We start from the raw sequence: 14879 nt of genomic DNA, 5'->3' as shown, positions 1-14879 counted from the left end.
AGACACTTGGGGGGTATGACTAGGGGGGGCGGGATGCAGTGATATGCCCATGCCTTGACCCCTCACTTTCAACCTGCAGCACCCCCCTCTCCAATCCCTGTTGATAACCCTCACTCCCAACTCACAGTTCACTGGCCCTGCCTGTGCCCTGTGCTCCCTACCCAGTCCCCTACCCCCCACAGTGCCTCTCACATCCATGTCACAGCCCCCCAGCCCTTCACTCCTGACCCATAGCCCTGTGCCCTCCCCCAAGCCCTACTGCCCATACAGCTCTCTGCTGCCCCTGAAGAATGCCCCCACCTCCTTTCCCTGCCTCCCCTCCCTGCTGCAGCCCCAGCACCGGCAGGCATGTACATACACATACACACGCACACAGCCATGCACCCCCCACAGCCCTGACCCCCACAGACTTACTTGCTTGCAGCTGCCGGGACCGTGCGCAGATGCATGTGATGGCCCTGCCTCTAATTGTCCAGCCCCCAATCCCCCCAGCCCCAAGCAGCACCTTGCTAAGGCAAGCCAGGAAGTGTTGGGAAAGCAAAAGCAGAGCAAAATCCCAGACATTTACTGACATTTAAAAAGCTGCCTGGACAAAGGCACCAAAAAGAGGACGTGTCTGGGAAAACTCGGACAGATGTTAACCCTATCTGATATTCCAAGTGTTATGCTAAATCTTCAGATGTTGGCAGGTAGTTCATATGACTAAGCACAAATCTCTAGCTATCTCTGCTCATGAGAGAGATGATAAAAGCCTAATGTTAAGTCAGAATACAAAATATTAAGATTTATGGCTTATATAGCCTCATACTATTTTAATTCTTCCTCTGATATGCATTGCTAAAATGAAAGAAATAAGTGTCTTGCTAAAGAAGAATTGTGTAGACTAAATAAAGTAGAGAGGTAATCTTTTCTACCATGAGGGTTATGACCTTTGGTGACATTAGGATTTATAACATTTTTATAGCTTATTTTCCCTCGATAGTTTATTTTATGTAATACCAAGTCTTAGATAAGTTAGTTCTAAAATAAAGAGGAATCCAGAATGCCTGATCAATTCTTGAAGCCAGTGCCATTTCATTTTTAACTAACAACTTTTTATAGCTACTTCTACCGTTCTTATTCTTCCTTTGAATAATAAGCAGCTCCTACATACTATTGTATAGCGTGTGTCAATCTTAGGATTCACTAAGTCAGAAATGAATACATTAACAAAACTGTGATGGCATGGTAATAGATAAAAGTGCCAAAAAGGCCCGCTGAAGCACCCGATCTATACAGAAACTGGGGAGCCAGGTCAAACGAATGCACTTCCTCTTCTGGTAAAGTATTGTTTGTTTTGGGGGGAGGGGGGGTTGTTTTGTTTTGCTTTGCTTTTTTAAACATTCATCACCAGCCACAGAAAACAAAGATATCAAGGGAGTAATGTTGGGACGAAAGGAGCACAAGGCCATGTTATATGCAGATGATATGCTTCTATAAAACATTCCAAACAAATACATAAGTATCTGTGGTTGTACACACTACAAAAACCTATGGCACCTTGTTGGGATATCAAATAAATTATTTTCTTATAAATTAATACAAGTCCCCTGCATTGATTGATATTTGCTAATACAGAGAGTGATGAGATCTCTCTACAGAGTATAATCCCATGTAAAGTGAATAAAGTACCTAGGAACTAAAACTACAAGAGACACCACATTTTTATATAAAGCAAACTTTGTGTCTCCCACTGAACAAATGAGAAAAAGAACTGAATTCTTGGCAAGATCTTCTAAGTTGGATGGGAAGAATCAACACCACGAAGATGATGGTCCTCCCCAAAACTCTACTGTAATGTCAACCTTGCTCTGTCTGTAAAAATGTCTGTAAAACCATCTGATTATCTGCAACAGGATGTGGGTTTGCCAGGATCTGGCACCTTAAAGAGTCTTGCCCTGTAGCCCGCAGTCTTTAAGGCTCTTTAAGGTGCTAGGCATAACACAGTTCTGGGTTTTGCCTGATTCTCAGGATTGGAGAGGGGACACCCCTGGGTCCGAACCGGATTCAGGACAGGACCACCCTGGCGTCTGGGACAAAGCTACCCACAGGTGGCAGAACTGGGTTGTCTAGGGGCAGGTCCGGATCCCAAACCCAGCTGCCCCTGCTCTGTCTCCCAAGGATGCTGAACACCTCCTTAAAAATGGGAGAGTGCAGCAGGGAATGGGTGAGTTTCTTCTATCCCCCTGCTGCATGTACTGATTTAAAGAGATGCCTGACACAATGAACAGGGCATAGGGAAGCGCTCCATCCTCAGTTGCATGTGTCAGGCAGCTCTTTAAATGGGCATGTGCAGCTGGTGATGAAGAAACTTTCCCCATCCTCAGCTGCACATACCTGTTTAAAAAGTCACTTGGAATGAACAACTTTTTTATTTTATTAAAATCAACATCTCCTCCCACCATATTAAAAACAGAACAGTTTATAGCACTTTACATAAAACATTTCCCAAAATATACAGAACCTCCTCATTTACATACTTTGAAATCTACCTGTGAGATGTAATAAACACCTGGATGCCAATTTGCAAAGCACAGGCCACGGTGTAGGGCAGGTATGGAGCTGTGGATAATGCCCCCTGGCATCGGGGCATATAATAGGAAGCTTCCACCAGTTACCACCAGTTTATTATCTAGCAAAGTCGTGGCAGGAGAGACTGGGCAGACTGCTCCATATAGGCAGGTGGGTGGACCGACTTTGAGACCTGGGCCAGAACGTTGCCCCTGTCATATTACTGTTTCATTCACCCTTGTGCTTATCCTCTGACATCACTTGCCTCTTGCTTACATATAGCCTCAACAAGATACATCTCCCCTTCCCTTGATATATCCATTTTAAACAATCAACAATCGCTTTTTATTTCACATCATATTAGCATTTCTATACCAGTTCTTGTATAACCACCCAACAGTCTTCCCTTACCATTGTCTCTTCAAATGGCATTGCTTGTCACGCTTTCATCAATTTCCTCTCAACCCATTCTGTTATTTCCCCTGCTCCCCCTACCCGCCACCTAGAATTTTCCTGTAACAGTGTTCCCCAGCCTTTTAATGTCCACTTGTTCCCAGTTCTTATCTCCATCAATGTATATTTGCAGTTCATGCGTGGGTAGTTGCATGCATTCTCGTGGTGTGAAGAATAGTCCCTTGCACACCAACAGGGTTTGCATCTTTTAGATCGCCACTCTCATGCACACTATCAACAGTTTCATTTGCTGGCTCATTTGCTCTCTTCAGTCCAGTCCATACATTGCCATCTTGTATATCAATACATTATTCTATTAGGTTCTCTTTGCAAACCTCCCCCCACTCTTCCACACCTTCTCTGCACACCCGCACTCCCACGTGGTAAGTTGATTCTATGTTCTCACAGTTTTCCCTTGGGAATTTTCCTGATCTGTTTAATCCCCAGCTGCGTACCCTCTCCCTTACCAGTAATACATCCTGCACTGCCACCCATGCGATTTCTACATGTTCCCTTTTTACCTGTGCTTCTCACATTCCCTTCCATACTTTGGAGCGAGTCTAACTGTGAACTTGACACTGGGGAGCCTATCAGAACTGTTAAGTGGGTAAATACCTACATGTCTCACAAGAGAAACCCTAAAATTTCAAATAGGAATCCATAGTATTCAAAACATGCTGTGGATTTTCTGAGTTCTTGCAACAGAATAATTGCTCTATTATTTTTCCACAATCAAAAAACAAGTGAAAGCTAAGAACTGGCATTTTCTGAGGGGCGCTTTGAGTCTAACAAGGATTGCTTTGAATCTAAAAAGGTTGCGAGCCACTGGTCTAAGTTGCCAGCTACCCTGGCTGGACTTCTGTCTGATGTTGCTAGTAAAAGCTGAAAATCTGGTCCACATCAGCTTTTTAAAATATTAGTATTTGTAATATGGTTGCTTAGTTTAAAAAACTGTAAATATTGTACAAAAGGACAACAAAAATGATGGATACCTGAAGTGTTCAGAAGAGCCAATGTTATTCTGAAGTCTGTTTTGTAAATGAATGATCTCAGTTGTGTATCTCTCTTCAGTTTCTTTCAACTGCTGCTGGAAATAGGACCGGAGGTGCTCTAGTTCTTGAGCATGTTGTTTTTCAAGTTGTCTCTTATGGTCCTCCATCTCCTCCCAATGGGATTCTCTAACCATGGCATCTACAAATCGGTCATTTGATGTGGGAGAAAAAAGTCAGTTAATTATATTAATACATGTCAACATTCTATGTAAAATAATAATAAAAAACTGAATAGCAGTAACAGCAGAGAACTCATATAATTTTAATGAAGGTAATTGTGCTAACAGAGAAGTCTTATACATTAAAAATGAGTACGATTAATACTCATCCTTCCCTCTTGAAAAATAAAACAAGACATAATCCAATTTTTCAGCATTGCTGAAATGTCTAGTTTCAGAGTATGTCAGTTACATTTCTAAACAACATCCCAGAGATTTAAAAGAACAAAACAAACAAACAAATAAATAAATAAATAAAATAGATGGTATTGATGGTTCTGTCATTTTGTTAAACTTGTTTTCTCCACTAGAAACCAATTGAGATTAAAGCCATTAGTCCATCTATATTGGTGAAGACATATTAAAAATAGCATATGTATCTTTTTACCAAAGTCCTGTGAAGGAGTTTGTAAGCATTCTGTTTTCATCTGTAGAGAACAAATTTCATCATCTTTTCTAGGCTCAAACTCAGCATATGACACTTGGTTTTCTCTGACCTACGGAAAAAAAATCAGGTAGAGGAAAATATACAAATTATAATCATTAAAATATTGCATATTTAAATCAAGAATATAAACTGTAACTATCCTGAAAATGCATCATGGGCACTGTTATTCTATACAATACTTATTTCTCTACTCACCTCTGTCCTATATTTGGAACTACCTTCTAAACTAACTGCTGAGTGTACTGCATTTATCCACTGAATATGCAAAAGGAGAAAATGTACCATACTACTCTCAAATTTCCCAGTGATGCTGCATCAATAAGAACAGTAATCATTTTTTCAAAATAATCTTATATTTGTATGAAGGAATGCTGTACTATTTGTCCAAAAAAGATACTCTGTAGGTATACTGAGTTCTAGAATATTCTTGAGTTTACCTAGATATGGATGGCTGAAACACAGGAAAAGGTGATGCATTTGTTTTCATGGTAATGGATGAAGAACTGCTGATAACACCCCTATTAAATACATGTTGCTAATAGATTCACAAAGCAGTATGTATCTATAAAATATGAACTCCTCTCCCTTCTACTTTAAAAAAGCAGGTAGGCAATAGCTGCAAAGAACTTTTAGAATGACAACTGTCAATTCATATACGAAGTTCATACTTTATATCCCTACAAAAGCATTAGTGCTCCATAAATAAATGTGTTGCAGGGGGTGGGGGGGTGTTTCGGCTGCCAAACTGAAAAACAGGTGTGGGAATTGTTTTTCCTGATGTAAAACAAAACATTTTATTTTCAGGTGCTTTTAAGAAAAGTGAAGGAAGTGACAAGCTACTGTACATCCAAAAAGCCAGAGAAAAAGATAGTGGCAGCAGCAGCTTTTCTTTTACCCAACAGCCTGGTTGATTAAGTTACTCAGGATGTGACACTGATGATCAAGCCTCTACTCTAAATGAGGGGACCTGAACCAAAGTCATTGATCTCCCAGAACAATGAAGGGTATTTTAGAATAAGCTACTTCAGTTGCCATTCCAGTTACTATTAAGTATTTTATAAAAAGTAATACTCCAAAGAGGAGAGAAAGAGAGAGCACAATCCATTCTAAAATGACTTACAGTCCCTGGGGTTAGAGCATTTCAAAATACATGGATTTGGGATTCAGACCAAGCTCTCTCACCTCTCAGAAGAATGACTTAAACAGCATCTTACAGAATTGTTCTCCATGCAAAAAAAAAGGGACAACTGCAAGATCCAACTTCAAGAAAAAGATCCACACTCAAAAAAGACCCAGGCACTCTCTTGGGACAAGATGCAAAATGGATCCCAATCTTCTCAGATGAAACAAAGGGGTCTTTGAAACTAACCACTCGGTTAGGTGGGCAATGACATGCTCCTTTTTTTACACCTGGCAGTTTTCTTTGTTCTTATTAACAAAAATATCCAGGAACCTTGAACGGTCCATTTCATATTTCTGAAATTGCTGTTGAATGATTTCTGACAAAACTGCATTTTCAGCAAGTAAATGATTCACTAAAGAAATTTCACTCAACTCTAATTAGATGACATATAAGCAAACAACAAAAATTTGAATTAGTTTAAGGAAGATGAATATTTTACTACTGTATTCTATTTACACACTTGCTTTTAAAATGATGTTTTCAAGATTATTTGAAATTTTCTTCTCTTACAATTTGATTAACTTTATTTAAGCTAATTTATTCATATTTATTTAAGCTAGTTTGTTCATAAGCATCAATTTAAGAAGCTGCTTTTGAAAGGATCTGGATAGTTTCATTTCTGTTCACATTTAGTGCCAAATCCAAATCAACTTTGTAGTCACCTTAACAGACTTAAGTTGAATTTAGGCACAGAAGACTGTTTGACACTCTACAAATGCTACTATATATTCTCTTTCACCCAGAATGGCAAGTTAGTTTTATATGATGCAAAATATCATACTTAAGAATGTTCCCAATTTAATTTTAAAAACTTTGCTTCCTTTTCTTAGGTTCAGGTACATAACAAGTTATTAATAAACAGATATTAAAAATTGTGGCCTTGATCCTGCAAACACAGCACATATACTATGCCTTACATTTAAAGTGAAGCTGACATGAATACATTTAAATAAGGGCATAAGTGCTTTCGGGATTGGAACTTAAAGAAATACGTTTCATTGCATTTAATACATATTCATTTTGTGATCATAGCTTTACCTTTTGGCAGTCACTCATAAACTGTGTATGAAGTGCCATCATCCTGTTGCACTCTTCCCTTATCTTGTTCAGAAGAGTTTGCATATTTTCTTGCAAGGCTAAATTACAAAGCAGAATGGTGACATTTTCCATTACATTTACAATTACTGTACCACTGTACATGGTCTTTTAATATGGTAAATTGCTCAGATATTTGTCACAAGAGATAATTACCATAAAAATGATTACATAAATAGGCAGGGGCCTGTATGATTTTGCACTTTGTATACATCTCTTTTTATAGTTTATGATAAAATCTGTTTTTCCAGAAATGTAAGGAGAAAAATCATCCCTTTCACTAATCCACATGAAATTTCCACTGTAATGAGCATTGTAAACAGGAAAGTACAGTATAGCACTCATAATAAAGACCGTTCAAAATACTGATATATATTCAAATACAACTAGTCAGTTAAGTACATTTGTATCCATTTCACTCAGAAATTCTGAGCCTAAATATTATTATTTAGCTTAGTTCAATAATTTCCACAAATATATTAGCGTAACCTAAAAGTTACTGGCAGGGACACGTATACGCGCGCATGTGCATGTGTGTGCGCGTGCATGTCACACACACTATCTTACCTTGAGCTTGAACTCTCTGTACCGGCAATGTGAGGTTAGAGTTCTCTTTCTCTGTAAAAGCAGCATGTGATATTTCTTGTTCTCCATCACTAACTTCAACGTCAGTTGAGTACTGCTCACTCTGAACACTGCACAAAGACTACATAACAAACAAGAATATCAAAAAAGGAAAACAGTTTATGGCTTTATAAAAACAAGCAAACTAAGAACAAAAAACAGCACTACCTATGGAAGAGTATCTTCTGTAGAAATCACTGTATGCAGCTGTCTGTAAAATTTTCAGATAAGAGACCCTTACAGTTTGGATAGACTGAACAAAATGTGGAAAGTAGAGTCTTTTTAGGAAAAAGAAGCCATAGCATTAAAGTGGATGCTGCCAAATCTTGCAAAGTTTGCAGAATAAGGCCTACTTTGTGGTTGGTCACAGATGAATCCATATTGCCTCATACCTTCATTCTGATTCCCTGACCTTTTGCATTTGAGAAATAACCTCTATTGTAGAAAAATTACGAGAGTCCTACAACAGGGGACACAGATTTTTTCAAAGATCAGTATGTACTATTATCAAGGATATAAATTGGACAGGTGGAACAAAAAGGGAATGATGCAAGTGAACACAATCCCCGCTCCCAGAATTAAAAAAACAAATTAAGTTTGTTGCCACTGGGTTAAGCAGAAAAATATCCTGGTTATCATAAAGATGCCATACAAAGGAAGCAACTTTTCTCCATGGTAGTGGTACTGTGTTGAAGATGTAGCTATATGCCGAAAAAAGTGACTGCAAAGATGGCTTTGTGGGGTTTCTCTCTGAATTTCAGTTTACAAGATTTGGAAAAAATTATCCAGCTGCTCGGCCTATAAACTTAACTTGGCATCTCAAGAATTATTATTGTTCTCTCTGGCTCTGGCACTACTATTTTATTAAAGCGATTTATAGTCTGCCCTCCCAAACAAAGGCTTAGGGCAGCTTACAGTACGAGACAGAACAACTTAAAAAGGAAATTAAAATAAACCAAACAAAATAACAAAGTAAAATAAAACAAAATGAAGCAGAAATCCCCTAAACAGCATCTTGGCTTGTCCAAATAGAAAGGACTTGCAACACTTCTGAAAGAGTCCAGGCTTGGGCTCTGGCAGGCTTCAACATGGAGGGAGTTCTAGGGCTGAGGAGCAATGGCCAAGAATGACCTCCTGTGTGTTGCTACCAGCTGGACTTAAGAGTACCTATGGTACTTGCAAGAGTATTATTTCCTAGTAATATTATAGAGTCTACATTTAGAATTAATTTACTAGTTTATTTGACAGAACCCAGTTCAATCTCTCTATATACTAGCTCCCAAGTACAGTTCACGAAAACTTTAGTCAGGTAATTAACGAAGCTACAGAAGCAGTTCTCTGTAGTAACAAACAGTGACATTATTGCTTCCTTTCTGATTGTAAGTAGATTAATATACTATACAGTATTAACACTGAAAATAGAATCAATAATTTTTTTAGGTGCCTCCTAGAACAGAACTTAAGAAAAATAACATGAGGAGATATAAATTAGACCTGTGTAAAGAAAGAGGTAGAACCAAAAGAAACAAGCCAGGAAAGAGGGCTTACAACTGTAATATCAATACAATTATGTGATAATTGACAAAGATTAGTAGTGCCTGATGAAACAAAGACCCCCCCAACACTTATATGCAAAATAGATAGATGTCTTGTACGTATTTTAATACAGCGAAATGCAAGGTCATATGCCCAGGTCATATGCCCCTAGAAACAAAGAACAGAAGTAATATTTATAATGCGAGACTACTCCCTAGAAAACAATGACTTTGGTAGATAATCAATTGAACATAACGTCCCAGTGCAACTCTGTGGCAAACAATCGGTAAGATTACTGCTGGAATACCATGGCCAGTTCTAGTACCTAGACTTCAAAAAAGTAGTTGAAAAACTGGAAAGTGTTTAGAGAAAGCTAAAATAACTAAGTGAGAAGTAAAAAATATGCGTTATGACCAGGGAACTGGGTTTTCTGTTCACCGCGAAGAAATGCAGAAAACATGGATTTTCTCCTTTAAGGGAGAAAACACACAGATGTTCTCCTTTAAACTAGAACACAGATTTTATCTTTTAAATTGAAAAAATACAGGAAACACCCAGGTTTCACCTTGTAGGTTGGCAGCCTTCCAGCTTGCAAGGGGTTTCTTGGGCTGGGGGGAGTAGGAGAGGGTGACTGGAAGCAGGGGGTGCCACATGCATGTGCGTGCGGCCAGTCTAGGATAGCATGCAGTGCAGAGCTTTTCCTTTTGGTGGCTAGGGACCATGGAGCCCATTCTGTGCCTGCTGGCGGGTACATGCAGAGAGGTGATGATGGGGAGGGAAGGACAGGCACATGGAACTAAAGCATCCATGGGGGGAGACACCAGACAGTGACAGCTGCTGGGTGTGGCCACGGACAGGGACCATTGTGGCTCCGCAACAGACAGGGAGAGCAATGGGCCTTCCTCTTTCAAGGAACCACGCCCACTCCCCCAGCCCAGGGGCTTGGGCTCAAACTTTGGTAAGCTCCTCCCTCCCATGGGCCCATGCACACCTGTGAGCCTAGCAATCACTCTCCCTGTTTCCCCATACCACCAGGTGCACTCCCATCTCTGCTGACCTACCCTACACTGCCTCCCTTCCCCATTTTTTTTTTGTTTTGATTGCACAGCTGACCGACATGAGGGGGTGGTCGGAATTGGTGCTTTACTGGAGGAGGCAACGTGTTAGTTGGACCTGATGCCTTATTTCAGTGATAACAGTTAAACATTGGGAACTGTTTACTTAAGAATCTGGTACATTCTCCATTATTAGAAATCTTTAAAAAAGATTTAAAACATACTATAGCTTAAATAAAAGTTATAGATTTAAAGCAGAAATTACAGGGTTAGGCACTTTGGTCTGCATTATGTAGAAGGCTCACTAGGTGATCATAAACATTCCTACTGGCATTAAAAGTTATCAATTTATTAATTCTGACCATAAGGGTGACATTCTATTCTTTTCCTGGTCATTTAAGCATTCAGATTTGGTTGTTTACATGGTGTTTTAGGTGACCAAAGTGCCAAAATGTCACCCACACAAAGGTTAGCATTCTATTTTTGGGCACACAGCCATGTGCACATGGATGACTATGTGTGACTACCTAGTTGAACAAACTGCACATGCATAATTGTGGTTGGGGCCCATACTCATGTTCTTTGTGGACACATAGGGTGCATCCAGATGAGTGCTCATGTGTGGTCTGCTGTGCCTCAAAGGCTTTTGACGGTCACAAAATGCATGCAGTGCATATGAAAAGGTTCTCTTTGCTGCATATTTGCAGGGTGGAGCCAAAATTAGATACCAGGAAATCCTGGTGTCTAAAAAAACAAAAAAAGGAAAATGGGTTTTAAAAAAAGCAGGCCAGTGTACGTGGCTGTAGCATGTGCTGCCCAAAACTGGAACCTGGCTGGATCAAGCCACATTCAGGCTGCCTGCCAGGCTCCGCATGCCCAGAAGGCCCCCAGACCCCAGGTACGGCTGCTGAGGCCAGCTTCCCCTACCCCACCCAGGGCAATTTGCTATGCCACAGAACACATGTGCAGGGCATTCCCTGGGGAGAAGTAGCAGTGGCACAACTATGTGCTGCTGGTATTTGTCCCCAGGGAAACGCATATGCGTATTTGCCTGGACACGCCTGTAAAGGCCTTAGATTACCAGAACTGTAGCTGGCTAAAACCCAAGACTACCAGGCTTAGGCTCCAGATGGTAAAAGGACTGTGGTACACACAGTTCAGTGGGTAGGGTACTTGCCAGCAAAGCTACAGGTCCTGGTTCCAGGTCCCCCTCACACAAAAGGGACAAGGGACCCCAGAATTCAGGACTTCCAGCTTCCCAGGAGAATACTCTAGTTACTGAGCTATTAAGAAAAAAAATGGGAAGTCTCCATCTGTTTCATGTTTTGTCACCCATACATATGCCTAGTCTGAGCATGCATGTGGCTGTCCACATATGCAGGGCTAGGCATCCAGGAACAGAATGCCAACCTGTATGCAAGTCTACCACCAGGCAGACAACTAAATCAAGAGCCAAAGAATTAAAGGAAGGAAGAAGAAAATATTCTGGTTCATTAAGCTACATCTACACTTGACCATGGTCGACAAGATGCCCACCTGAGAACAAGCCCCCTCCCTGGCCCTCTGGCTGCTTCTGCTTTGCACGTGCCCAAAGCCAGCAATTAGACAGCACAGATAGCTTGGAGGCATTCTGTTCCTGGATGACTAGCCATGTAACTCAATCTGTCTTTGGAGCAGAGTACTGGAAAAGAAAAAAATGCTCCAAGAAAAGCTTGCTAAGATAGATGTGAAAAACAAAGAAGGAAAAGAAATGTTATTTATAACTAAGTAGTTCTTGATTTTCAAAAATCCCATGTAAAAATGATCCTTGCAAGGTCTTACCTGTGTAAGCCGAGAACATTCCTCAGATATTGCTTTGCTGAACTTTTCTGTAAGCATTGCTGCAGATCTAATTTCCTCATCTACAAATACAAATTATTTAGCTTATTTATTTATTGCATTACCAGATGTCATGCATTTCCCAACAGACAAAAAGACTTAGTCCCTTTTTTAAGGAGCTCATAATTTTAGGATGGACAGACAGACAAATAAAAGCAATGAGAAACAAATTTTTTTTCTGCTTAATATTCATGTAGGTTAGATTCAGTTAACGTAGCTGAATGGGTTTTAAGGAAAACTATGTACTGATATGTTATACCACAGAGATTTGCTAAAAGAAAAGGAAGTGATTGTGTCAGAAGATAATACATGGGAAAACAAGAATGGAGGAATCGTAGATAAGAGTGAGGTGAAGAGATAAGCAAAGACAAAAGCTTTGGAGGTGGGTGACAAAGGGCCCCTCTACCCATGTAGGTAAAGACAAGGTGGCATCTAATGTGCCATCCACACAACTGTGCTTCCTGCCATGATGCACATGCATGACAGGAGGCGTGACTGTGGGATTGTACATTAGATCCCATTATGCCCTACTGCCAATGCAGGGGGAGTTATGCACCAAGAAAATCACAGGTGCTGCGATCTCCCATCCTTGGGGGTACATGAAATGCCCAGGGCTGGGAGATCATGGCAGATACCATCTCCCAGCACTGGGCTCTCAGGCACAATGAGCCCCTGGAGACAGGCTGTGGGGACCCAGCATCTGCAGCTGTGGGACTGTGTGTCCTGGCAGCTGTGGGAGGCTGCTGGGACCCATAATTGGCAGCTGCTGGAATTGAGAGTCCCCTCAGTTGGGGGACTCCAAGCCCCAGCTGGGCATGGTGCACCCCTGTGGCTGGGAGCCCTGCAGGGGAAACCATGTTACACATGCAAATTAAAGCTTAATAGTAACCACCTATAAAGTTAATGCACGTTTTCAAGGTCTAACTTTTAGCTGGTTGAAGCTTTTATGGCTTGATAGGTACTTTGCACGTGTATCTGGTCTCAAGATAATTAGAGGCAACCCCCGCTTAACACTGTTTTGCTTAGCACTATTTCGCTATAACACTCATTTAAAATTGATACCTAATTTCACTTAGCACTAAGTGAGTTTCATTATAACGCTTGCAGTCACCATCCGGGGTCATTAAAAACAACTGCAGTTGCCATCTTGAGTCATAAAATACTTTCGGTTTTGCTTAACACTCAGTTTTTCAGGAACCAATTAAAAGCACTAAGCAGAGGTTGCCTGTACAGAATTGACTAGTTAATTGCACAATACCTGTAATGTGTAGAGAAGGCCACAGAAGCTTGATTAGGGTGGATAGGAAGCTATAGGAAGAATTCAAGGATGGGAACAAAAAGTGCAAAAACAGACAAGAAAGATATTGTGCTACTGTATTTAACTCAGATTTCGTTACAGAATCCAAGCCTAAACATTTCTTACATAAACCTTTTTAAATTATTAACCTAATAAAAAAAAATTTGAAAATAATCTTCCACTGCTCAATTAACACAGAACAAAAGTGATAATCATTTTTTTCCTAAATATTCTGAACTGTAACAATGCATGATATTTATAATGTACAGGACTTCTGATAACATTATCATTAGGGACTACCGGTTTTCATGGAAACCACCTCAAATCCATTTCTGCTAAAAATGTGACCACTATTTGAAAAGGTCCCTATTTATAATACATTATAACTACACTACACTTTGAAAAGGCATTTACTATTTCAAAAAAATCAACTGCAAAGACATATTTTGTTAGACAACTACAGATTTTTCCTCCAACTTTTCTGCTCATATGATCATTTCAAAGATTTTTTTTTTGTTATATTTAGAATGTGCCTACTATCATTTTTAACAAATTACCTGTTTGCTGATCTTTCAAGGTCTGGAGCTCCAACTGATGTGCTTTCTTAAGCTCATTCATCTCCTGTGCATGATTATAGACAAGCTCCTCTTTAAGGCTGCAGAGCGCGCTCTCTTTTTCAGCTTGCAAATACTCACGAACTTGGTCTACATGAGCCGAATAAACCAGAGAGAGACAAATGCGCTGGGCTTCCATTTGTAGCTGTAAATCAGTCTTTGAATGAAAATAAACATATTGCAGGAAGTGAAAAATAAGAAAATAGAGTCCAAACTTTTTGTATGTATTACATATGTTAATTTTAGTGAATAATTTTAAATAAGTCCAACCAAAACCTAAACACAATTATAATATTTAAATATTTGTTAACTTTTATCACCTAGTTTTCATATACAAACTCTCAATCCAATTGTGTAGAATAAAATAAATGTTCTCAATTTAAAATGCACAAAAACTCCAACAAAATTAAAATAAAAGTTCAAAATCACTAAATTATCTACCAGTAGTTACTGAAAGTTCATCTCACTGATTTACTTTGAAACTTATCCCAGAAAATAAAGGTATAAGGACAAGAATTACACTTCCAACTATACCCTAGTCTCCTAAAGTCCAACAAAGCCTTTTGGATTAAGTCCTATATCTAGGGACCACTGGAATTTGTGCTTCAGGAGATTTCAGGGGCAAGCCCAAAATTTAGTGTTTTCCCTAAATCTCCAGAAAACTGACAGGTGGCCAAAAATGACCTGAAAACTGCTGGGGAGAGGGAAGGCAGGAAAAAACATTAAAAAAAAATTGCCTGAAGTGTAGATGTTAGAAATATTATTAAAAATGCATTATCAATAGCTGTTAGCTCCCATCAATAGTGTTGTCCTCTGAATAAGCACGGCTGCCAGCCCTCCTTGTCTCCTTAATGGGAGAGGGAAGGGGGGGTTGGA

At 39.8% G+C, this 14879-nt stretch overlaps 1 protein-coding gene across 9 annotated transcripts in view; it reads right to left on the bottom strand.

Moving 5' to 3' along the window:
* Window positions 1–14879, bottom strand: part of AKAP9 (A-kinase anchoring protein 9) — a 216142-nt gene that overhangs the window by 108820 nt on the left and 92443 nt on the right. For all 9 annotated transcript variants that reach the window (XM_019533012.1, XM_019533055.1, XM_019533069.1 and 6 more), the window contains 6 exons: window positions 13947–14160; window positions 12036–12115; window positions 7567–7705; window positions 6943–7040; window positions 4662–4770; window positions 3996–4194 (listed from right to left, as the gene is read on the bottom strand). In XM_019533012.1, the coding sequence (XP_019388557.1) occupies window positions 3996–4194; window positions 4662–4770; window positions 6943–7040; window positions 7567–7705; window positions 12036–12115; window positions 13947–14160 (839 nt within the window). The remainder of the gene's footprint in view (window positions 1–3995; window positions 4195–4661; window positions 4771–6942; window positions 7041–7566; window positions 7706–12035; window positions 12116–13946; window positions 14161–14879) is intronic.

The sequence above is a fragment of the Crocodylus porosus genome, unplaced genomic scaffold (assembly GCF_001723895.1).
Source record: "Crocodylus porosus isolate Cpor-Errol unplaced genomic scaffold, CroPor_comp1, whole genome shotgun sequence".
In the NCBI taxonomy this organism is placed as follows: domain Eukaryota; kingdom Metazoa; phylum Chordata; order Crocodylia; family Crocodylidae; genus Crocodylus; species Crocodylus porosus.
The sequence above is the reverse complement of the archived record's forward strand: the minus strand, read 5'-3'. Positions and strand labels throughout refer to the sequence as shown.